Here is a 23,717-nt window from a genome sequence, read left to right as displayed (position 1 = left end):
AGAGAGAGAGAGAGAGAGAGAGAGAGAGAGAGAGAGAGAGAGAGAGAGAGCTGGGACGCGGTTCTTTCCGCATTTGTTGCGTGTATGCGTGGAGTTACATAGGTCTCTGGCTGTCGTCCAGCAAAATTTTTATACAAGTGGTTATTATTTCGGCGAAACTTTTGCCCCTCGCGCGTCTTGCTAGCTTTTAGCTATTATTCAGTATCGCGTAATTATGTCACAAAAGTGCCGCACGCGATTCGATTTAACGCCACGCGGCTGTGCGATATTTTTTCAACGTAAATCAAGTAATTTCGACAATACACACCGCCGGATAATAAATCGCCTTTGTATCATTTATATAACAAACGATATCGCGAAATTGGTTCCGCTGAAAATTATTACTCGAAACAAAGCGACTAACGAGCCGGCAACCGAACGACCACCACCGTTGTCGCGGATGTTTTTCTCTTTCTCTTTCTCTCTCGAATGTGAAATAATACGCGATCGGAATTGCTCGTGAGCGCGTCGGGGTTGTGACATCGGGCTCAGCAACAGGCGCACCCTTCGCTCGCTCGCGCACCCCCGGCGCGCTTAGGGATCATCTCGAGTCGTCATCTAAATTCCTTAACGCCGGAGTAAAGGCCCGAGGGCTTCTTTCGCGACTCGCGACTTCTGTCCTCCCCGCTCGCATCCTGCGCGTCATCGTAGCCCCAGTCACGTGATCCGTCAAGACGGCTGTTTTAGGGCCGGCAATCAACAAGATTCATGAGCATCCGTTCCGCGGCCATTTATTTGGCTGTTTAGGATATAGGGAACCCGGCGGGGCTGTGGAATTTGTAGGACAGTCACGTGTCGCGCGGCAATAAATTCGCAGCTCGCCCGCACCGCCGCCGCGATAATCAACGAAGGCTCGTGTCAAGGACGACGCGATGTCTCTCTCTCTCTCTTTCTCTTTCTCTCGCATTAAACTTCCGCGGATCGCCCTCGCGAGTACGGCGCGTTCGGAGATGGGGACGTAGTCGCTTTGGCTGTTAAAGTTGCAGTCGCGCACGACTATCGCGTGTTCTGCGTGATAAGAGCGATAATGAGTGCTGAGGCAAAACTGGCGTATCCCTGCGGTAATACGACGGAACTTTTGCCGAGTGCTAATCCGATCTACCGTAGTCGCGAGAAGGACCAGCCGATAATGTGAGGGAGAAATATGTGGTCTTTAATCACACATTCGTCTTTCTGGGCAAATTGAAAATGAGGGATGTATAAGGATGGTAAGGGGAAAGGGTAGGGGAGAGGAAGAGAGAGAGAGAGTTTCGATGCGTGCCGGAAGAATGCTGAGATTGGGAAAATTCGAAACGCCGTACGGCGAATTAAATTGAGATTTGGGTCACGTAGCAGCGGTACAACTACCAAGTTAGAATCCTGAGGGGATGTTCACCGCGAACTCTCCGCCAAGGAGTCCTTATTTTTTATCACTCTTCGTTGTATATCTTTAACGTGTACACGGAACTTCGCTCGTAGCAAATGCCTGAGTTTCTGCAATCTCATTCACGAAGAAGCCCTCAACCTGCTCGATCGTCCACCATGGGGAGGTACGAAACTCCATTAGCATGTTCCAGATCCCGCCGGGTCGTGCACAGGAGATTCCGTGGGAGGGGAGGGGAAAGGAGTAGACAGATAGAGAGTGACAGAGTGAAAGTGAGAGAGAAAGCCAGAGACGAAAGTGGAGGGAGGGGGGAAGAGCGAAGATATAGCCGATAAATTCAAAGGCCTTCGAACATTCGTATGCGAGATACGAGAAGGTGAAGGAAACGTCAGGAGTTCCCGAGAAGGAGCGAATATTCTTTTTTCCTCGATAACACAATCATCTCTCCACCCATTTTCACTCTTTTGTAATCGTTCGGAATATTAGAACGCGTCGCGGCGATCGAAGATTTCCGGGACATCGCGCGGGCGTCCGAAAAGTCGCGACCGAAAACCACCCTTAGCCTGGAAGGCGGACACCCGCAGGAAAGGCACGTTCCACGAACGCTGGCGCACGCCTCCGGGACCGGAAGGACCCTTTAAAACCTGACACGGCCTATTTGTCTGCGGCGACCCCCGGCCCTGACAACACGCCGCAGCATTTTCCTAGCCGCCGCCCTCTTTTTTGACATTTTTCAGGATCTTCCTGTCTCCTTCGTCCACCGTTTCTACTCTCCGCACCTTCCCGTCGCCGTCCTCCTTTGTTTCCGGCGAGAGGTAAAAGCCAGTACGCGCGGGAGTCCTTTTACCCTTTTTCCGCGACGCGATTAATGACGCTCGTTTTCCCTTCGGATGGCCGAGCGGTGGGAAAAGGGGAGTGTCGGATTGTCGAGCTTATTTCTTCGCGCGGCGTCTCTCTTCTGATGGACCGGCGGTATGAAGTGCGCCGGCGATTGGTCGGACATCAATCCGAAGAGAAAGAGAGAGAGAATGAGAGGGAAGGGGAGAGGGAGGAGGAGGAACGCGGGGGTGAAGAAAATTTCGAAGTTCGTTGCTGGTTTATTCGCTGCCGGGACGCGCGATTAATTTCACGAGGAAGTGAGATATCGATTGCTCGTTGATTTAACCCTCCGTAGAGTTAGTTCTGTGTGTACCTTCCAATATATCGTACGTATGTGCTTCCTTTTGCGTTATTTTAGAAATTTCCTCTGTGCTGCTCGCGAAAACACGTAATTCGCAAAGTTCAAAAGTGTACATTCACCGCGGTAACTGCAACCGTACAGCTCCCTGCGGCTCGAACCGAGTATAAGTAAACGCGCGAAAATTGCTAAAATATAAGTGTATTTGCTAATCCATCAAAAATCCTCTCCCCACTGTACATAATTATGCACATTTACTTTGGCTTGTTTTCAACTTTTTCATATTGGCGAAGCAATAATTCGCCCCATCTCGTGAAACAACGATTTTCCCTCTAAGGAAACTAATATGGCGATCGTGTGCCGAGCAGAATCGTTGATGCTCGAAATTGCGCAGTTTTTTTTAGGAGAAAAAGAAAGCAAAATTTGTTCCCTTAATTTTTTATCGAGATGTCATCTTATAGTATAATATTTGCACTTTTACGTTCGTGGTTATAAAATTCGTTAAGTATTCAACGCTCTTTTGAGATATCTATTGAGTGATGTAAACATTTGAAAGAGAAATCCTCGAGTTATTTCAAAAGAGTCTTGTCAAATGATTTTATATCCATTGCCCCTTGAGTGACAAGCGGAGTTCAGCTTTCCTTTTTGCGATGGCTGTTAATTGCGTTCCTGCAGACCGCAGGGATTACAATTAGGTTCTTCGCATGATGTAATTCGCGACGAGCGCGCGAGGTGTTGTTTGAATGTAATGTTGTCTCGATGGCTGAATGGGTTTACGCGTCTGCTAATGGACGGCACGTACACGGAATTACATTCTAGGAGTGTAATGCTAATAAACGGCCGATCAGATGAATTAGCGCGGCAATAACGGCGCCGGGCGCGACGCAACAAAGCGCGCTCGCATAACGAAATGTCATCCTCGTGAATGTAGACTAGTCATTAATTAATCAGGTAACCCGAGCTAGTTGCGGTCCGTCCGAAATAACGATGGAGATACTATCCGCGGTAGTTCGTGCTGGTAAGGTCACTGTTGTTTAACGACCCGCCGATATTATAGGATTTCGCAATGCCTCGAATATCGAGCAATGTGCAGGGAAAAGTGCATGTTTTTCGTAACGTTGTGTATCAAATCTTATCTACTGATTAAAAAAAAGTTGTTGAATATAATTATATTATTTTCTTCTCTATATTTATAGCTTCTCAGATAGATGCACGTAAATTTGGTAGTAACTTTATTAATCGATTTGTAAAGGCTACGTATTTCACATGAGTGATTCATGCAACATTCATATTTATCACTTAGAATGACGAAATAGAAATACGAAAGAAATACGAGACAAACGATCAAAATTTGCTCCAAATGTCGTGCAAAATGTAATGTAAATATCTGAATGTAACTTTCAGTTAATTTATAGCTGCATCAATATAACAAACAATTTTTACACTATTGTGTGATATAAATATTTAATGATTAATTTAATATAATAAATATTTAATAATTACTATAAATTAATATAAATTATAAATATTTAATGGTTAATTCAATATAATATATTTGCTACACAAATCTGATTAAAAAACTACCGTGTTTCCATCATCGTTCGTCTCACGTCGTGATAATCATGAAAATCTGAATATTTAGATTGTTAAAAAAAATACTAGATTCTCAAGGTGTTTTTCGGCAAAAAACAGCAGCAAAAGAGAGATACAAAAAGAAAGATAAAAATTTGCTCAAAACAGTATGTCATGTAAAATACAATATGAAAACTTTAGTATAACTTTTTGCGATATGCGATATATATATGTATATATGTATATATAGTCAAACCGATCCTGAATTCTAATTGTTATTTTAATTAAATTCTCTCTCTTTTCCCAAGTCGATTGTACATTTATTTCATGGATTTTCGCATGAAAAATTCGAAATAGAAATTATTTAATTAAAAAAAATATTGAATTAAATTTTTAATTATATTTACATAACAAAGGATCTTTCGAGTTATTATTTACGCTTGGAATTACATGTTGTTGCTACATTTTTGACGGAGAGATTCGGAAGCGCGAAATATAAATCCGACGTGCGATGTTTGCGCGTACGGGGAATTTTCTCCCGTACGTATATATCGGTAATAATTCAGACAGCGGCTATTAATTGCTTATAACGCGGTCGCGAGTATCGACTGTAAAATCGCGTTTATCATCTCGCGGGAATAGGACGTGCTCGCAAAAGCCCTCCTCCTATAAGACCGAAACGACCCTGCCAAAATTGCGGTCGTCAAGCGGCCGCTTAAACGACAGAGGCTGTAAATCGCTGATGGCCTCCTCCTCGTCGTCGGGGTATTGGTGTGGTAAAATTAGACAATAATAACTATAAAACGCGGGACGATTTGCTATTTGTAATTTCATCATCGTGCCAGCATCGTTCCTGCGTGCATTCTCGCGTGGACGCTCGCGATTCTTCATAGCGCGTTTTACGGCATCCATCGAGAGAACACAGGTGCGCTCGTATAAATATAATAAATACATTATGACAAAGCAAATGAGAATTTATAGATATTTCTTGCCCACAAAATGCGTCACAATTCATAACCTTAATTTTATTGACAGATTCTCCAATTAATCCGGGGAATTGATTTTTCCCGATTGGAAATGTCGAGGCAGATTATCGTTTATTGCAACTTTTCAATTCCAGTATTATACATCTTCTGGTTTAAGTCTTCAATTAATCCTTAACATAAAAATGTTACGTGAATCCTAAACATGAGTAAATTTTATTCTGCGTATTTTCTTTTGTTCATGTAATTCCCGGGAAAATTATCGAAATTTATTTATTTATTTTAATCATGGTAGAAATCTTTGAAAAATATAATTCTAATAATATTTTTAAAGCTGTATGAATATAGTTGAAAAAAGTTATAGTAAAAAATACATTATTTATACATATATAAACAGTATACAGTATACAAATTTTCTTTAATATGCGCATTGCGAAATGTGCGCGATTGAACAAAAAATACCTAAACCGGAACTGAAAGGCATTCTTGACGCTTTCCGTGCCTTCCATTTGCGCTTGAAATTGCGCTCGTCTCCAAACAAGCGGAGCGCAACGGTGTTATTCGGACGCGACCACTATTAGGGACGCAACATTTGCGCGGCACTTGGCGCAAGTGCGCGCTCGCTCGCGCGTCCCAAATGAAAGATGCAGGAGCGCCGCGGACGCGTTTTATAATCAATTTCGGTCCGCTCGCGCGCGCCGCATTCGAAGATTAAAGAAGCCACCCGTCTGCCAACTTGTACGGCTGCCAAGGATTTCCAGACCGGACTTCGCTTCGTCCTGAGACGAGGTCCGTAATTTCGCGTAAATATCGAAATGACAAGGCGGCGGGGAGCCTAGCAATCGCCGGAGAGAGCATTTTTGGGAGGGTCTCTGAACGAGGAAAGTCGCTGATTGTCGGCTGTACAGTCGACCCAGGAGGGAAGAGTCATGTTGTGTTGTCTGGACAAATAGAATGTCAAATCGTTGCAGAGGTCTACGCGGCGGGGCGCTCTAGTTGATTTCGCTGCAAAATATTTGACGCGTCTGTTTGCAGAAATCACCGCGCCGCTCTCCTCCTCTGTCTATCAGTCACGATCATTTTATTTCGGTTGATATTTCGTCACCCCTTGTTCCTCTCTCTCTCTTTCTCTCCCCCCCCCCTCCTTCCCTCCTTCTGGCTTTCCCGCTTGTATTTATCGTCGTCGTATCTCTCCGCGCACGCAGAGGAGAGAGGCAGATACTCGTAAATCGCGCGACTGAAATTAGCGGGGATCAATCGCGTGCGCGATACTTCCGATGCGTCAACTCGTAAAAACGTATCGCAGTTGTGGGGGAAGAGAGCGCACATGTTTGCGTTATCCGGACATTTCGACAGATTTGTCTGCGTTGCCGTTTAATTTATCTTATTCTATCAATAAAAAAAAAAAACAACAGAGCGACTACAGCCGTATGCGCTTCATCGACACGTCGAATTCAGATAAAAATTCATCAATCCACCCCCCGGAACTCCTCCGGGCACGTGGAAACTCTACAGAATAAATTTCACCCTGCACATGCAAAGAGAAAGAGAGAGAGAGAAAGAGAGACATTCGTTCAGTCAGCGATTTTATTGCACATTGACCAATTCGAACGACGCAACTCGTGTACAATAAAAAAGATCCGTCCTTCATAAACTTTAACATTTGTCCCACTTGATAATAGAATACCTGTAGTAAGTTTTATTTAATTACTATCATTACTACCTACCTAGATTACTAAATTACTATGAGTGACGTTGTTACTAAACATCTGTAAAAAATACGACTTTATACACACACACACACACACACACACACACACACACACACACACACACATATATATATATAATATGAATATAATATAATATAGTTCATATATATATAATAAGTTCATATTATAATGTAAAATACTTTTAATAATTTCCACTTGTTCTTTTAAAACCTTTTTATTTAATAGATCGATAACGATTGGTCATCTTAGGTTACACGTCATTGAATCAATGAAATCAAATTAATTTAATCAAATTGACAATAACTCATACTATTGCTGTGATATATAACTCATCACAGCAACTATATAATTCGTTCGATCGATTAAACATTTGCTTGAACGAATTTGGCTCGTTTAAATAAAGTCTTATTAACTTAATCGTTTTCTTTTTTCAATGTATCTAATTGGAGATGCTAATTTTTTTTTCCAGAATTACAGCAGAATATGGCCGATCTTGAGTTCCCCGTATTTCAGTGAGTCAGAAATATAAAAAATGATTTAAAATTTTAAGGTGGTGGTAACATATGAAATCTTGTCTAAATCAATGCGATTTTTTAGTTTTTATATTTTTGCATGCATACACTGAGAGAAAGAAATAGTTAGTTTCATTATAAATTAGAGTTATTTTCGGTGTTAGCCACATTTTTTTCTTGATCAATGAAAAACAATAACAATAATATACACAAGATTTATTACTAAGAACACTATAATAGCACTTGCTACAAAAATAATTATTTCACTGTTTGGTATTACAGTTAGAAGTGTTAAACGGATTTTTCTTTCAGTGTAGGGTTTTACATAATAAATTTTTTTATGTTGTCCAATGAAATGCACTGTGAGAATCAATCAGAGGATTATTTCTTTAAATAATTGTTTTATTTAGCAATATCTGAAATATCGAATATTTTTTTCCTTTAAGATATCAATTCTTAATATCTTTTCTTAAAGCTTAATATCTTTTTTTAAAGCTCTTACCCGTGTTTTTTATTGATGATACCGAGATATTCGACGGAAGTTTTTTTATTCAATGTGATTCTTTGATTGTTTCAAGTAGTGCAAAAATTTCAGAATTACGCAACAAAGTAGCGCATTAGAATTGCGCAAAAGTGCGCGTCAGAATTGCGCAAAGTGCGCATCAGATTTGCGCTATCATATGCGAAATTCACGATCACTTATTCAACAAGATAAATTTTGCAATCATCGCAATCGTTCTTTTTCTAAATTTTTTACATGTAACGGCTTATATTATTTTGGTAGGAATTAATTGCAATTTAAAAGATAGTATTAAGAGTTAGAATTTTTGCGGAGTTTCTCTTTCTTGATAAAGTCCTCGAAACGAGATATCTTTTCTTTTTCTTGTCGTTATCGAAAAATGCTGCGATATTTAACTCGCAATTTTTTCCACGCGATTCGGGATTCGCGAGCATATTCTCAAGACGCTAAAATTTATCATATACTTCTCGCTTAATCGTAAAAACACCGTTAAAGTATTCGTGGTCGCGAGTGAAGTGAAATGTAGGTCGATCGACGTGGGACGAGACGGTTGGGTGTCTGAGAAGGCTGGATACTCAGAGTACGTTCGAGATGCAGTGATGGGTCTCATCTCTTACCTGGACGGGACTGGACGACGTTGGATCACAATGGTGAGTGCACAATTTGAGCGCTCACAAAGCGTCACATTACGTAGTGCATGTTGATGTGCAAATCGCATTGATTCCCAATAAAAAAATTTATCGGGCGTAAGCTGTGTATTTTTTGACAATGCGCGATTATTTTAACTTGCTATTGTTCACTGATTATTAAACTAGATTTAAGCATCAATAGTGCGCGATATCGCGCGTTTATAGCATTCAGTTATATAAAACATTTGCTACGACTAGGCGCGAAGTAAAGTTTGCGCAGTGTTGGTTTGTAAGCCTATTAAGTGATAGATCGAAATACAATGCATACGCGGGAGAATATAAGTAAATAATGAAACATGACGCTCGCGGCGTAGATGATTAATATATACGCCGCAGCGCAAGTAATTGGCCGATATCAAACTCGGTTCGTTATCGTCATCATTAACTAAATCATTGCGTTGAGTTCAGCACGTTGGTTTCGCGTTAAACTAAATTACATTATAAGCTGAACGAAGCTTGTATTTTGCGTCACAAATTAATCCAATGCAAATATTTTTACTGCATGATCAATCGATAAACATTATATTGGGCGAGACATAATGCTAGTATGCAATGGTATCGGACTAAAATATCGTCAATTATTACTATTACTTCACTGAATTAAACGCCGTATCATCCTTCTAAGTAAAAATGGGGGGAATTTTCGTTTTGTTTAATTACTTATTTTAGGTTATGAGAAGGTATATTGTTCATATTTTTTAAACAAACGGCAGGCTGGTCTCGTCGAATCGATAAAAGATCACAATTTTCTTATTAATCTTTTAACGGCGGGAATGAATTTCAATTGAAATTGACTTCTTATTTTACGGAAAATTTAGCTATAAATGTAATGAATTTCTTATGTGGAGTCGCCAACTTGATCGCTGGTCGATATATCGACCACTCCCGCCGTTAAAAGGTTAATTTTTACAGTCTGGGCAGTTTTTTTGGGCAACTTTTATAATCCTTGAACTAGAATTTTCTTATATATATTAAAGGATAGACCGATAAAAAATCCGGATTGTACAGCAAATTTTCTTTCAATTAGATTTTTTTCTTATTCAATTACAGAAAAACTTTTTTTGTACAGAAAAAATACTTGGAAATTTATTTGTGTGATGCAAAGTGTTTATAAAGTACAAAGAAATAAAGTACATTTCTGTACTTTAACTTAACAAATAAAATTTGTTTCTGGGAAATAAACTTTTGTTCTATAAATAAATTTTCAAGAAGAGCGTATTTTTTCTCAGTGTATTTAAAGTCATGAAAAAAATAAATTTATACATTATTGACAAATAAAAGTTATAAAAAAATATATAATATAATATTAAAAAAAGTTAAAATATAAAACAAAATGTCAGTTATTATTTACATAAATTTCAAAGTCTGTTATTGGTTCAAAATTGATATTACATTAATATGTCTACGTATTTAGTTACCTTTTTTTGTATTTGTTATTTAAACAATTTTTTAAATTTCTATATTTAAAAAAAATTTTTTTTACTCATTTGTGTAGGAAAGATGGATAATAATAATGATAATAATAAAAATAATTGCAGTTGTATTTCACGAAATTGCTGTTGTGCTACTAGTAGCTTCCCGGATTGTAAGGGTTAATATTTTTCAATACGGCAAGAAAACTTTGATTATATTTCGGTTAAAGTTACTAGAGAATTCCGTTCAGGTTAACAAGATCTTTGGTTAACTTGAATAGAATTCTGGTAACTTCAATCGGAATTTTCTGATTCGTTCATGTTTTATCAGAAATTTTGTCAACTCAACCAAATACTTTTTCCGTAAGCTACATCTTTTCTCGTCGATAAACGAATTAAATTCGCCGAATAAGACACCATAATGGTACTCGAGATCGGAGAAAGAGGTTAAAAGAAACGGTCAAGGCAACGTCGGCACTGGCATCAAATGGAGTGCACTTTGGTACCGCGGTGCATCCACCTTTGGTGGGAAATGACACCGCAAGGAAATCATGCGCAGATGCTTGCTCGAGAATCATTCGCCGGCAACTTTAAAGTCGGGCGACCTGATCGAAAAGCTGTAACTCTGCCGACCGCTCCATTACTGGATATACGTGTGGATGTATGCGAGAGAGAAAGGGGGAGGCGAGAGGGAGAGAGAAAGAAGGCACGCGCGCACTCGTGATATTACGTGCCGTGGCGCTTGATGGATGGGGATGTTTATGGGGGTGCCCGGTACACAAAATAAGAGCAACCGACGAGAATTGACGATCGAGGAAGGAGGCCGAAAGCTGTAGGAGTATTTACGTTCTCTCGCCTAGCCTCGTCTCGCCATGCTCGCCCACACGTATGCTCTTTCCACTCCACCCAGCTCGAGATTGCACGAACAGAAGGATTCGACACGTACCATTATCGTGGAATTGTTACCTTTTCGAGGGGATACCGATCGCGGCGAATTTTCGTGGAGTTCCTCGTTCTCGAAATTGGTTCGATGTCTGCGCGATAATTGTCGTTCTCGGTAAATTTCCGGCGAAGTACAGCGCGCACGTTTGCGGGGGATTAAAAGTTTGGGGGTGACCGAATCGGCTCTAACTTATGGCAGACAAGCGCGGAGACTTCCGCGATCGACAGTATTATTATGTTTCGTCGAAGTATGAGAGAATGGTTCCACCACTTAAATTTAATTCCGTGGTTTTATTTTCTTTCTTGAAACGACGAAGAGATGTTTCTCTATTTGGAAAAAGTGTCTACAACTTTCTTGTTACTTTAGAGATTAAAATTGATGCAATAATAAAATTGACAAATCTAATTATTTTTCTATGTGATCATAGTTACAATTTTAATTATTTCTCTGTGCGATTGTGATTACAAATACCAAATCTCTTTTTTCTTAGTGCAGATGCGACGCGTCGACCGATAGTCTGTTTAAATAACCGCGTAATTGCTTATCGAAATTGACTGAGGTTCTCTAATAGGCGTCCAATACACGATGCCTCAAGCCGCGGCACGGCGGATGGATCCGTCCGCCGTCTAATCGCTAATTCAGTCTGGGGAGAACAATTAGCCAGTCCAGAGCCCCGTAAACACAGACTCCGCGAATGCTTTGCAAATTGACCGATAAGCGACCGGCTAAGGACCCGGGCGAATTCCATCGGTCACAAAGGGAAGTTCGAGTTTTGCGGTCCGATATGAGCGAGACTCGGATTCGGTTTGCGCGGTTCGTGAATGGCCGGTAAGAACCCGTCGGGGCCGGCCACGACAAAGCAATTTGCATGGGCAAACGGAGACCAGAGGTGGTGGTGGTTCCCGGCTGTTCTGCGGTCGTCAGGAGACGTCCTCGAATAGGGGTCAGCCAGTTAGACAAGCCGTTTGGCTGGCTGCTTGGTTGGCTGGTTGGCTGGCTGGTGCATAAGACAATGCGTCGAGCTTGTCTCGACTAAGGTCTGACACTGTGCGACGTCACTCGCAGCACGAGTGAGCGAAGCGAGTCGTGCGCGTTATCGAGATGCGTGTTAGTCTCAACGCGACAAGCCGGCAAACGTCGGTCGGTATTAACGCGCGCACGTGGCACGTAATTAGCAGGAAGGGGGGGGGGGGGAGGGGAAAGGGTGGCGATTATCGCTAATGGAGGCGTGTTGTACGGAAAGGATAAGGCTCCTCGGCGGAAACGCCGGAGAGATTCGCGTATTTGCGCGACCCTTGTCGCGAAAATCGGATCGCAGTTAGCCGATTAACGGTCGGCGCATCGTTCCCTTTTCTCCTCTTCTCCCTTCCTCCGCCCCGGTCGCCGGGCAGCGTGCATTTTTGCGAGGAAGAAGATAATGGATCGTCTATATCCGGGCTTTCTCTTTCTCCCTCGGTCGGATATTCCGTCGGGTGGTTATGTAAGTACACTTGGTCTCAGCGGAGACTTGAATATACATTTTGTATTTCTAATGAAAGCTTTTTCGAGAGAAAGTCTTTATAAAGGTTGTGTGATATTTGAAAGCGAAAGTTTGTATTAAAAGTTCATGGTCTTTCTCATATATGTTGGTATTTGAAAAGGTAATGGTTCGTTTGAAGATTAGATTTTATTAAAAGTTAGGTTAACCCCTCTGGTGATTTCAACTGACCGCGTGATTTCCTCCAGTACGGGCCCAGACAACATAATGTCTAAAATCGGAACATAAGACGTCTTAAAGATAATCTTTAAGACGCCTTAAAGACATTTATATGTAAATCGTCTGAAAGACATCTTAAAGATGATCCTTAAGACGTCTTATGTCCCGATTTTAGACATTATGTTGTCTGGGGGGATTTATTTTTAATCAAGCATATATAGGTTTATTTTATTTTTATTTTTATTTTTTTTTGAGAATGTTGGAAAATGAAATATAAATCTGATTTTTATTTGTATTTTTGCTATAAGTTAAGAAATACAATAGTGAATAAAATAAATACAAATAAAATACAAAACATACAATAAAACAAGAATTTAACATATCACTTAAAGGATTAATTGTAGGAGATGATGCGCGTGATTATTATTCATCGTTGTTACTCATAGCGCGATATTTCTTGAAAACTGATTTTTCCCTCGCAGTTATACCGAGGTGATAAAGTTTCCAGAGAAAAAGAAGGAAAGAGGGTTATGGAAGATAAAAAGGGATAAGATACAGGGATAGATAAAGAGGGATGGATTATGAAAATGAAAAATTTAATTCCAAATAGTGTGTATTCGACCACACTGAACGGATTAGAATTTTAATTCATGATTTAACACGCCGGATGTTTAATTCCTCAACAACCGCGCGAAACACCGCAGCAAATCTGATGGATAATAAAACTTTTGCGATATCATACACAATACGGCGCGTTGCGTTTCATTTTACGGGTTTTCTCGTGTTATTTCGTTGTTATTGCGGTTCTTCTTTTTCTCTCGAAACATCGACAGCGAGAAAAAATGTTTGCCCAGATGCAATACTATACTTAGAACTAATAGAAGAGACGCATCTCTTGCACTTACTGCGATAGCCGTTTACTGTCCAGGAAAAACACAGAAACGGTCGGGGCGTTTAGACAGAAACGTTGCAGCCATTCCAGAAAACGAGAATGTTGCGCATAAAGGGAAGAATGGATGACATCTCGAGGGAGGATAAGAACGTTTGCAGAGTGGGAAATGGCAAGAGAGAGGAGAGGTAGATAGATAGATAGATAGATAGAGAGAGAGAGAGAGGGAGGGGGAAGAGAGAGAGAGAGAGGGCGAGCGAACACGCGGACGTGTCGGGAAATAGAATCCAATGTCTGCTTTAGTGATTTGCAAAAACACTTTGCGAATATTCGCCATGCAAAACTCGTTTAGAGGTGCTTTCCGCGGCGACGCTCCGCGGCGTCGATATTTATAGTTCCTGTACGATAACGTGGAATAATATTATGGTAAAAATGTACGATAAAAGAGCGTGTTCACCCTCTTGATACTACACGACGCGCAATTACACGGCCGCACGTATTCGGCAATTGCGCTTGTTGACATCGTTATCATCGAATCATCGTGCGAGCCGCGAAGGGGTCACACAGGCGAAATTCCAATAAATTGCCTTTCCTCGCGTCCTACCAAGCCGCGGATCCTTTCATTCGCGTTCTGCGTCTTTCAGCCGGTCTCTGAAAAGGCTCGCGAATTATTCTTGCGGAGCCGTTCAGCGCCGATAAGGGGTGGGTTCATTTGAAAACGGGGTCACAGGAAAAGCATTACGAGGACGTTCCCGCAGAGGGAGCCCTAGAAAAGTATTATTTTAATAAAAGACGACGCGTAGAGAGCGCACTGAATGTATCCGCGCTTCTTTGGCGCTTCGCTCTATATATGGAATTTATAAAATGTTTGCCCCAGTAACATCCGCGACACGAGCTGTCGCCGCAATCACCGCCGCGCGTGCGAACATTCCGCCGGAAGTAGCCATTATTCACACCGCGAATTTGCACGGAAATACAAAATGGAAAAGAAAATTAATGGCCGCGCGAATGTGCGATGTAACGCGTGATGTTGCGAAGCATACATGTCCGATTTTTCCGTTGAATATTAAACTATATTACGTGCGACATTTTTTTATTTTTCATCAAAGGATATTATCGTTGGAGAAGATTTTTCGTTTTTGAATGCAGAACCGTATATATTGCCTTATCCATATATATTAAATAGAATGTTTGTGTCTCTATATTTTTTACAAATTCCTAAAATTTTGATTGATCTATATCAAATTTTGCGTAGTTACTTTCTAGAACTTCGCGGAAAATATAGACCATCATGAAACCTTAACATCTCACTCCTTTTCTCTGATTTCATCTCTTTGTGATAACTCAGGCAACGCCGGGTAGTTCTAACGATTGATACTCAGTCCTAACACGAGCGAGAATCCGATCGCTCAAAACTTTGAATTTTGAGTTCATTGGGAAACTTAAGTTTTTCTTACGCTATCGTTTTCGTAGGAAATATAAAGTAGAAAGAACGCCGAGCTCTCGAGAAGTGCGCGGAGCGCATTAACGCGAAATTGTCTACGAAGTAACGAGATAAAGACGAGGGAGTCGCGAAACGGTAAATTGAACGTCGGTTTGCGATAACACCGATTCTTTACGGGCGTGCTTGTTCGAATTTTTCATGCAAATAACGGCAGCTTTTCAAAGCGCAAGTGGTTTTCAGGAGAGAGAAAGAGAGAGAAAAAGAGAGAGAAAGCAAGAGACAGTCCGCGTCGGCAATAATTCTTATGGAATCCGAGCGCGATATAAGAGTCGCAGGCTGGAAAAGAACAATCGCGAGTTACGCAAGAGAAAAACGAACCCGCTACGGGGAAAGGGAGAAAGAGAGGAAGAGGGAGGGGAAGGGGCAGGGAATAAGAACGGGAAAGAGAGACGGACAAGCGGCGAGATGAAATATCTTGCGGGGAAATTAAAATGCCAGGTTGCCGCGCAGACACAGGCTTCCGCTTACTTACTTATTCCATTACGGGGACGGGCCGGTATTCCAGCGCGCGCAGGTGAGAGGCGCATCAATGCGCCACTCTAACGCGCTATTGCGCTCGCGTTGCGCAAATTTGCGGAGAACTCGCCGTTCGCGGGTATGCAAGAACGAACGAGAGCTACATCGTAAGACGGAGCGTGGATTTGGAAGCTGCGTCTCGCGGAGGGCGGATTGCGCGACTAGCTAACAACCGCGCGGAAGAATTACGCGCTTTTCGCGCGTTAGCGCATGCACGCGTTGATTCGCGTTAAATACGCGGATGTAGCGTACGGGGACACGCAACATGCGGGGTGTACCGGTAATTCATGTTAAACGCGTTAAAAGAGGATTGTTTAAATTAAGTGTGATAAATGTTCGGATTAATTTCACGCGCAGAGAGAGAGAGAGAGAGAGAGAGAGAGAGAGAGAGAGAGAGAGAGAGAGAGAGAGAGAGAGTGTGTGTGTGTGTGTGTAATTATTTGAGTTCAGCTGACGTGCGCGGAACGTGGCGCGCACGGTCAAGAGAAAATTTCAACGGACTTCGGAATTACTGCATGCAAACACGATTAACCATCAATTATTCGATTACACGTTGTCACAGTCATCGCGCATATTCTAGAAAATTTGTTTCTAATTTGCAGCACGTCGCGTGCGTGCTCGCGTGTCCGCTATTATTTAATTCACATAAAACATGTCTCCATCTATTTGTGACGCGCGTCTGTGTCGCGCAAATCGGCGCGTGTTTGCACGGAAATATACCGAATAATTTTATCGCGCTGGAACATTATCATCGGTGTTTCTGTGTGTATGCTCGGCCGGTTCACGCACTTTTCATCGAATGAAGCTGCAGCGCTTCAAGTTGTCACGAGCTACTGTTTTCGACACACTCCGCTACATTATCTTATTTTATGGAATATATAAAAATTACTTGTTTATGTAAATTTACAAAAATTATTTAAAGTATATAATTATATATATAATTAAAACATATAAATAAAATACATAATTAAAGCATAATTAAAGCACAAACGTTACTTAAATAATAGTTTTTTACTTTAATTGTTTGAGTAGTGTGCCCGGAAAAGTTCCATGGTAAAATGTGAAATTCCTTTCGATTTACTTAAATTATTGTCTTTTTTTAACTCATAAGCAAATACAAATTGGATGTATCTTGTCTCCTATTTTTCAAACTTTGTCAAGGAAAGTAGCAATGAAAAGAGAAAAGAAATCTCTGGATACGGTTACGTAAAACCAAAACCTATCCTGGGGGGAAAAGCTTAGTTATTTTGGACCACTATTATGAAGAAGTATGTACAAGAGAAAAATATATACAATCAATATATGAGTCAATAACAAAAGCGATTTTAATATCTTCGAAGCTACTCCTACAAAAAAAGCATAACTAATATAAGAGGTTTTTCTTCAAGTAGAATATCCTCGGAAATCTAAAGAGAGATCACCTTATGATTTTATTTCTTCCTATTGACCTATTTCTTGCTTCAAAGATATTCAAAGTGGCGATAGTTGTTGACTCACCCTGCATATAAATTTTCCTTTCTAAATTTATTGTCACGCCCTGTACTGTCACTTCGCCTTCTGTCATAATCGTCGATTGTCGTGCGTACACATCAGCAGCAGTGGCCCTGAATTGCGACCACTGAAGCGCTGCAGTTTCGTTGGATAAAAAGTGCGCGAGTCGCTTTGCGGCCAAGCATACATTGCGCAATCGTGGAATCGCTTGGGAACGCAAACAGCACGAGTGGCGATTTTCCATCGAGGCAGTCGGACTCTCTTCCGAAATAATTTCGCGGTGATTAATCCGCAGCGATGAGAATTTCCATTAAAACGATAACGACGAAGCGCACGGCAGGCTATTACAGATAAAGGCTGACGGCCGAGGAGGTTGTAATGCGCGGAAAATGTGTAACAGGCGGGAGTAATAGGACAAAAAGGGAATAGCACGGGACGCACGACGAAAGAGGCAAGAATTACGTAATACACACACTACAGAGTGGTGCGCGATGTAAAAGCTTAACGATGGGAGCGCGATAATAGAAGATGTCGCAAAAAAAAGAATCGTAAAATCGTATTTCCCGCGAAAATACGAATCTGCCTCGCGGAGTAATTACGCTCGCAGAGGAATCTCCACCGCGGGCTCGTTGGCGCGTTCCGGTCCACCGAGTTACGAAAAATGTTGGTCGTCCCGATTGTTTTTATAATGCGAATGCGTATTTTTTGCTCGGAGCAGTAATTAAAGATTTCAATTATCCGTCGAGTAAAATGTGCATTACAGGTGGCGGGATATAATCTCCGCATTCGACCGACGGGTAAATTCGCAAATATGGTTTGAATAATTAATCGTCGACAACGAATATTGCATGAGCGTCGTGCGAAACAAGCATCGTTTTCGACGACTTCCTGTTGCCAGAGAGCGAGCGCGAGTGAGCGATTGTCATTTCTATCAATTATTGGAAACTTCCTCGTCGCTAAAAGCGAACGATTATTCCGCGGCGGTGGAATTATTGCCTTCGTTATTCGTCGCGACGAGGACGCCGCACTTCCCGAATTACTGGGCGCTCTTTGTCTCGAAATCGGTTTTTCGATTTGTTTAATGTATTTCGCGCGGATTCCCGAGACAATCTCTGAAAGTTTCCCCGTCGGCCGCCGCCGCTCTTCATTGATTTTCAAAGCTGGAAGGGCGTCCTTTATTATTCGGCCGGCGCTAATGCTGAAGTCGCGGAGTGGGTGTTAACACCGAGTCCTCCTCGTTCTCCATTTTCGTCGTGGGGCTGAAGTTTCGACGCGATCTGCGTTAACATGTCACCCAATAAAACTTGACCGGGCCATTTAAATGACCGAGCCTGGTGCTCGCATTCTGCTCGTAACTCCGCGACGCGTCAGACACGATGTGATTCCGCGGTGACGTTGCGCTGCGTGTCCATTCTGCGACGTCAACACCTTTCTGCTAAATAAATATATTTATACATATAAAACTTGGATATAAATACAATGTTGCATGAGACAGTCACTTTTAACATTTAACGCTTTTATTACCAACCTTGTTTTTTACATATTTGTCCTGACGGAATAATAAGCAGAATGATAGTTGATGTGTCCTGAATGCCAGAATACTGTTTATTCAATTGAATAAGGTTATTAATGGTGGGAAAACACTTGTCCCGATGGTAGCAAAAGGGTTAAAGGGGAGGTTCCGGTTTAGATCACCGAAAAATTTGAAATCAATCAATGGGACAAAAACATTTATGAATTGTATTAAATTTTTTGGAGAATGAATTTAACTCCTTTGGAAATTTTCTAAAATTAGTAATTTTTTTCCGAGAAAAATTAGCTTGCAACTTCAAAGTGTCACCATTTTTTTAAATTTCGACTTTCTGCATACAATATAAAGGTTCATCCTTCAGCAAATTTAATACAACTAAAAAATTTTTTGTCCCATTTGTTTCAGATTATTACACGAACGTAATGTAATGTTGCTGTAATGTTACTGTAATGCTGTAATGTTGTTGAACTGTAATGTTGCCCACCAGCTAGATGCACTTAGCAAAAAAAATCTGGATCACAAAATTTTTTTTTAAATAAAAATAATTCTTTTATGCTTAAACTGATCATAATCTTTATTCATTTCTTTCAAAGAATTCATAAAATCTCCCGTTTCTCAAGCTATCTAAATTAGAATCTTTCCTTAAAGAAACTTAACGCTTCAAGAAAAAGACAAGTTTTGAAAAACTAGAAATTTAACTTTATAATTTTTTAAAAAGTCACGGTGCGAGAAGATCCGAAAATTTAAGAATTAAAATATCTTTTCACGCGAGTAGTAGACATTCCTTTAAATCAAGAAAAGAAAATCTCCAAGAAGATGTCCACTGCGAATAGAATATTTTATTCTGCTCCTGGCAAGCGAGGAGAAAGAGGTTGTAGAACATTTCCGTACGAGTGCGGAGAGTTCGCGTGAACGATTCGTTAATTACAATTGTTAATTGAATCGCGTATCGCTTGGCGAAGAGCAGTGCCGTCTCTATCTTGGTATATCCGCGGCAATAACGCTGCAATTTGTCACGTGCCGGCTACTGCATGACGTATCACTGACCACAACCGGAACTACAAATTACAAAGCTACCGCAACAATTAACCCAACGAGGCGCCAACGGCCGCGCTCTATGAGCCTGTTAGCAAGCTACTTCGTCGGCATGCCGTTTTAACGTACATCAATGCAGCATATCGCGATTCCGGTGTCTTCGACGGATTTGGGAAGTTTCACGGCGGTGTCGGTATGAATTTTTTCACGCGCGTTGATTCCCGACGTTTTCACGTGAGCGAAGGAACATCCCGTTGTATTATTATTCGTAACGAGTTTCGCAACTCGCATGCGATGCCTGCACATTGTACACATGCATGTAACGTTCGTGACGTTCCGGCAGTAATTCGGTGTTTCGACGTAAGGCTAAGCGGGATTATTAAGGATCGCGAGTACGAAGTGATCGAATAGGAAGTGATCAGATTCTCCCTTGCTCGCCGATAATTTCGTGCTAGACTGCTAATTCGCGAGCAGATTACGGGTGCATCACGATGTAGAGTGGATTCGATGAAAGCGGTTCGTAGCTGTGTCGATCATCACAAACATCCGACGACTCTACACAGAGAAAAATATAATTCAGTTTACTTTCCTTATTTTGAGTAATGGTTATCCTTAACAAAGAATATTTGTCTGATAGGCTTCAAGTATACATGGAGAAAATATTGTAGTAAAGATTACAATCAAGTTTTGGTAATCTCGACTTATACAGAATTTTGACCGAAATTATTAAGTATTTGTTTAAAAATATTATGTACTTGTGATTTTTTACTATAAAATTCTTGAATGTTCCTTATATCGTGTATTAGATATATGGATCAACAAATTTATTATTTCTATAGCGATTATTTATTTTATTTATATATATTATAATTTTAGTCTAGCTTAACAAGAAACATGCTGAAAAGAAAAATCATTCGTAATTTAATATTATTCGAAATATCATTCGAAGTATCAACGTAATTTTCACTGCAATATTTTCTCCGTGTACTTGTCGCAAATTTGAGAGAAGCTCATTATCGCGTACCCACAAAAGAAGAATTTATTCTTTTTCTGCAAAGTTTGCAAGAATATTAGAAAACTTTATCAAAGGAAAAGTTGGCTCGAGTTTGTATAGTGAGCAAATCGAATTTCTTTAATTTCTTTATTGAAATGCTAACTTATACTAGTTGGGCTGAAATGTTACTACGAATGAGAATGCATTTTCGACAAATTTTATGTTTATAATGGTCTTCGCGGATAAACTTATGGAACAAGCAACATTTCCTTGAATACAGTATTCTTCTGTGTAAGAAGAGAATGAACATGGGAAGAAAAATCAGGTTGAAGCGCAAACTTGCTTTGATAGCGCGCCGTCTCCAAGATTCCGATCGAGTCAGCACATTCGCAAGTTTAAGTGCGTTCCAAGTGAACGCGGAACGTCATTTTCGCAACATCTCCTGTTTTTATCTTTATTAGAAATGATTCTGTAAGGAAATGAATCGTCAGAATCCGCATCCTTTATTTGTTAAAATGGAAGCCGCTTTCACGAGACTAGAAACTGTCAAGTTTCGCAATCGCTTGTGTCATGGTAACAGAGATGGTCAGTGCAAAAAAACGCGCGAAATTAATGCACGTCCAGAGAGCCTCGCGAGCGACGTATCGACTTCGTGAAACGTTCGACAGGATAAACGCGCTTCGCCGACGTTTTGGGTCAGCGAAATCGACGACGAGCGCATCGTGCATAGTTTGCGTATCGCAATGGTGGCGATACTTTATGATGGCTGAAGGTGATGTTCGTTGTTGGGGTCGCGAGTAGTAGTCTTATACAGTGAAGGTATGAAATTCCCAGGTCGATTCTTCGTGGCGAACTATCGCGTCTCAGAGGGGGAAAAAAGTATCAAGAGGAGATCCACTCTCTCTTTCTGGCGTCGCGGATATTGCGCGACTGGAAACATTGATAAAGGTCGCTCGTGATTATACGTTCTGTTAACCCGTATCGGTGATGAACGGCTTATCGGTGGCCTCGTGTGGTTACGGGAGACGGGATTGCGTTCTGCTTCATATTCACGATGATCGCGTAACGCCGCCACAAACGTGACTGCAGGTTTAAAGGCATAATAATCACGAGTTTGAAGATGCAAATACTTTATTCAACATGTCTGTTACCACGGCTTATTTCGAGGACTCTCTAAATCATCTTGTATCTTTTTTTACGTGATTGCGTAAAATACACTTAGGCTCGTTCGTATTAATAGTCGTTACTTCGGACTTGTCCTACTTGAAATACTCAGGTCTATATTTAGATTTAGATAAGAGTTTTTTATTTGAATTATATAATATATGTGACATTTGCAATCGCAATTTAGCTGAAAAACTTACGTCTACTTTTGAATTAAAATTTGAGTGTCTCTCATCTGAGGCAGGTTTTAAATAATAACTATTAATACTTAATATTTAACTAATAATACTTAATATTTAATTAATAATTAATATTTAACTTGGGGAAAAGAAGTGATGTGTTTAGCCAGCGAATTTAATCGGGTTATCGTACATTTTGCTGGAAACATCGATTGCTGTAAATACAACGTTTCCAACTTAGAGTTAACGACTTGGCATTTTCTGTTTTTTTTTGCTTGTGTCTGTTTGACGACTGTTTTGACACGGCGACACTTGGAACTGATATCCAAACTCTGTTCGCGTGGAATTGAAAGCGCAATCGAGGATATTCTCGAGCGAATCATCTCGAGACAAGTCGACCCGAGAAGAAACGTCAAACAGATCGTTCAGTCCGCCTACTTGGACGCGAAGAATCAGTTCCAACTGAGTAGCCGTCAACGTCGGTAACATTTTTCTCGCGGGAAGAGACAACTCCTTCGATCCGCCACCGTGACATATATGCGGCCGTTCTCAGGCCAAGCCCTCGCGAAATCATTCACAGAACCTCTCACTCTCTCTCTCCCCACGTGCTCGCCGTAGCATGCTCGCGCGGCTGGAGAGAAGGGGGGAGGGGGGAATCGGGAGAAAATCATGAAAAGTATACGCGCGAGAGTGAGAGAGCGAGAGACAGCGCGCCCAACGTGCACGCGAGAGAAAGCGAGAAGACTACGCTCTCCTCTCTCTCTCTCTCTCTCTTTCTCTCTCTTTTGCTCGCTCTCACTCTCTATCTTTGGTCTCAACCTGCGTGAGACTCGGCGAGTGTCCTGGTGGCGAGAGAAGTCGTCAGTGTCTCGGTAGACCTCCATCTGGTACAGCGGGCTGAGCCTCTTCGGGGACTGTGTCCGTTCGGGCGTCGTTCTCGTGTCACTTGGCAGATCGTCGCGCCAAGTCCTTCGTTCTCTTCGTTTCTTTTACTTTCCCGGTCCGGTCGTGCGACTCGCTGGTTACTCACTGATGTGAAACGGGTGCGAGTGAGGAACAGCCAGACAGACTGAGAGTTCAGAGTAAATAGTACACACACGGAACCGGAGTACTCGTCGAGGTACTCCGCTGATACGTACGTACGTTCGTCGATTTGGTCCCGGAGTTCCCTCGTCTACGTGTCCGCGACCTTGCTCGCGTGTATTTCGTTGAGTTTTTACGGTGTGACTAATCTCCCTCGAATGTTTCATCTGCGCGCTCATCGCGGCCGCTCGTTCCGTTGGCTTTGATACCGCTCCAGCGTGTCCGATCGATACCACGTGGATTGAAATTGATGACAGCCGTCTCAGATTGCTCCCGGTAACAATGCTGAAATTAACGTCTCAATATAGCCGCGCGCGCTTGCGCCCGCTCGTCGTTGCATCGGTATTGATAAAGCGTCAAGCACTAAAGCGTATAAACGGATAGACCAGGATAATTGTCTAGGGGCTTGAATGGAATTCCTACGAAGCTTTCCAAGGGATGTTCCAAAATTCACGTTTGCGCCCGAGCTGGCGTCCGAGATTCGCGTTTGTCGCACTTGGAATTAATTACTTAAACGAAGTCTCCAAAGCTACGGCTTTCGAACGCTGCGAGCGATGAGAAAAGAAAGTGAAGAGGATAATAAAATTTTATTTCGCCGATGAATGACACGGTTTTATTTTTAATTCGTCCCTCTCATCGCCGAGGTTCACACATCGATAAAATTTCACATCTAAACAAATGTAATTTTATTT

General features: G+C 41.4%; 1 protein-coding gene across 6 annotated transcripts in view; it reads left to right on the top strand.

Moving 5' to 3' along the window:
- The window catches only part of LOC116841693 (low affinity immunoglobulin epsilon Fc receptor-like), a 256,972-nt gene that overhangs the window by 80,191 nt on the left and 153,064 nt on the right, over window positions 1-23,717 (top strand). For 4 of the 6 annotated variants that reach the window (XM_032809959.1, XM_032809955.1, XM_032809954.1 and 1 more), the window contains exon 1: window positions 22,830-23,077. Coding sequence is in view for 1 of the 6 variants with exons in the window: in XM_032809952.1 (XP_032665843.1) it covers window positions 8,499-8,549 (51 nt within the window). In the remaining 5 variants the exon portion in view is untranslated. Of the gene's footprint in view, window positions 1-7,336; window positions 8,550-22,829; window positions 23,078-23,186; window positions 23,302-23,717 lie in introns of those variants that run through there. The other 2 variants (XM_032809952.1, XM_032809957.1) reach the window with 2 other exon arrangements.

The sequence above is a fragment of the Odontomachus brunneus genome, unplaced genomic scaffold, assembly GCF_010583005.1.
Source record: "Odontomachus brunneus isolate Ranch 3 - 2012 unplaced genomic scaffold, Obru_v1 Obru_scaffold_017, whole genome shotgun sequence".
Lineage (NCBI taxonomy): Eukaryota > Metazoa > Arthropoda > Insecta > Hymenoptera > Formicidae > Odontomachus > Odontomachus brunneus.
The sequence above is the reverse complement of the archived record's forward strand: the minus strand, read 5'-3'. Positions and strand labels throughout refer to the sequence as shown.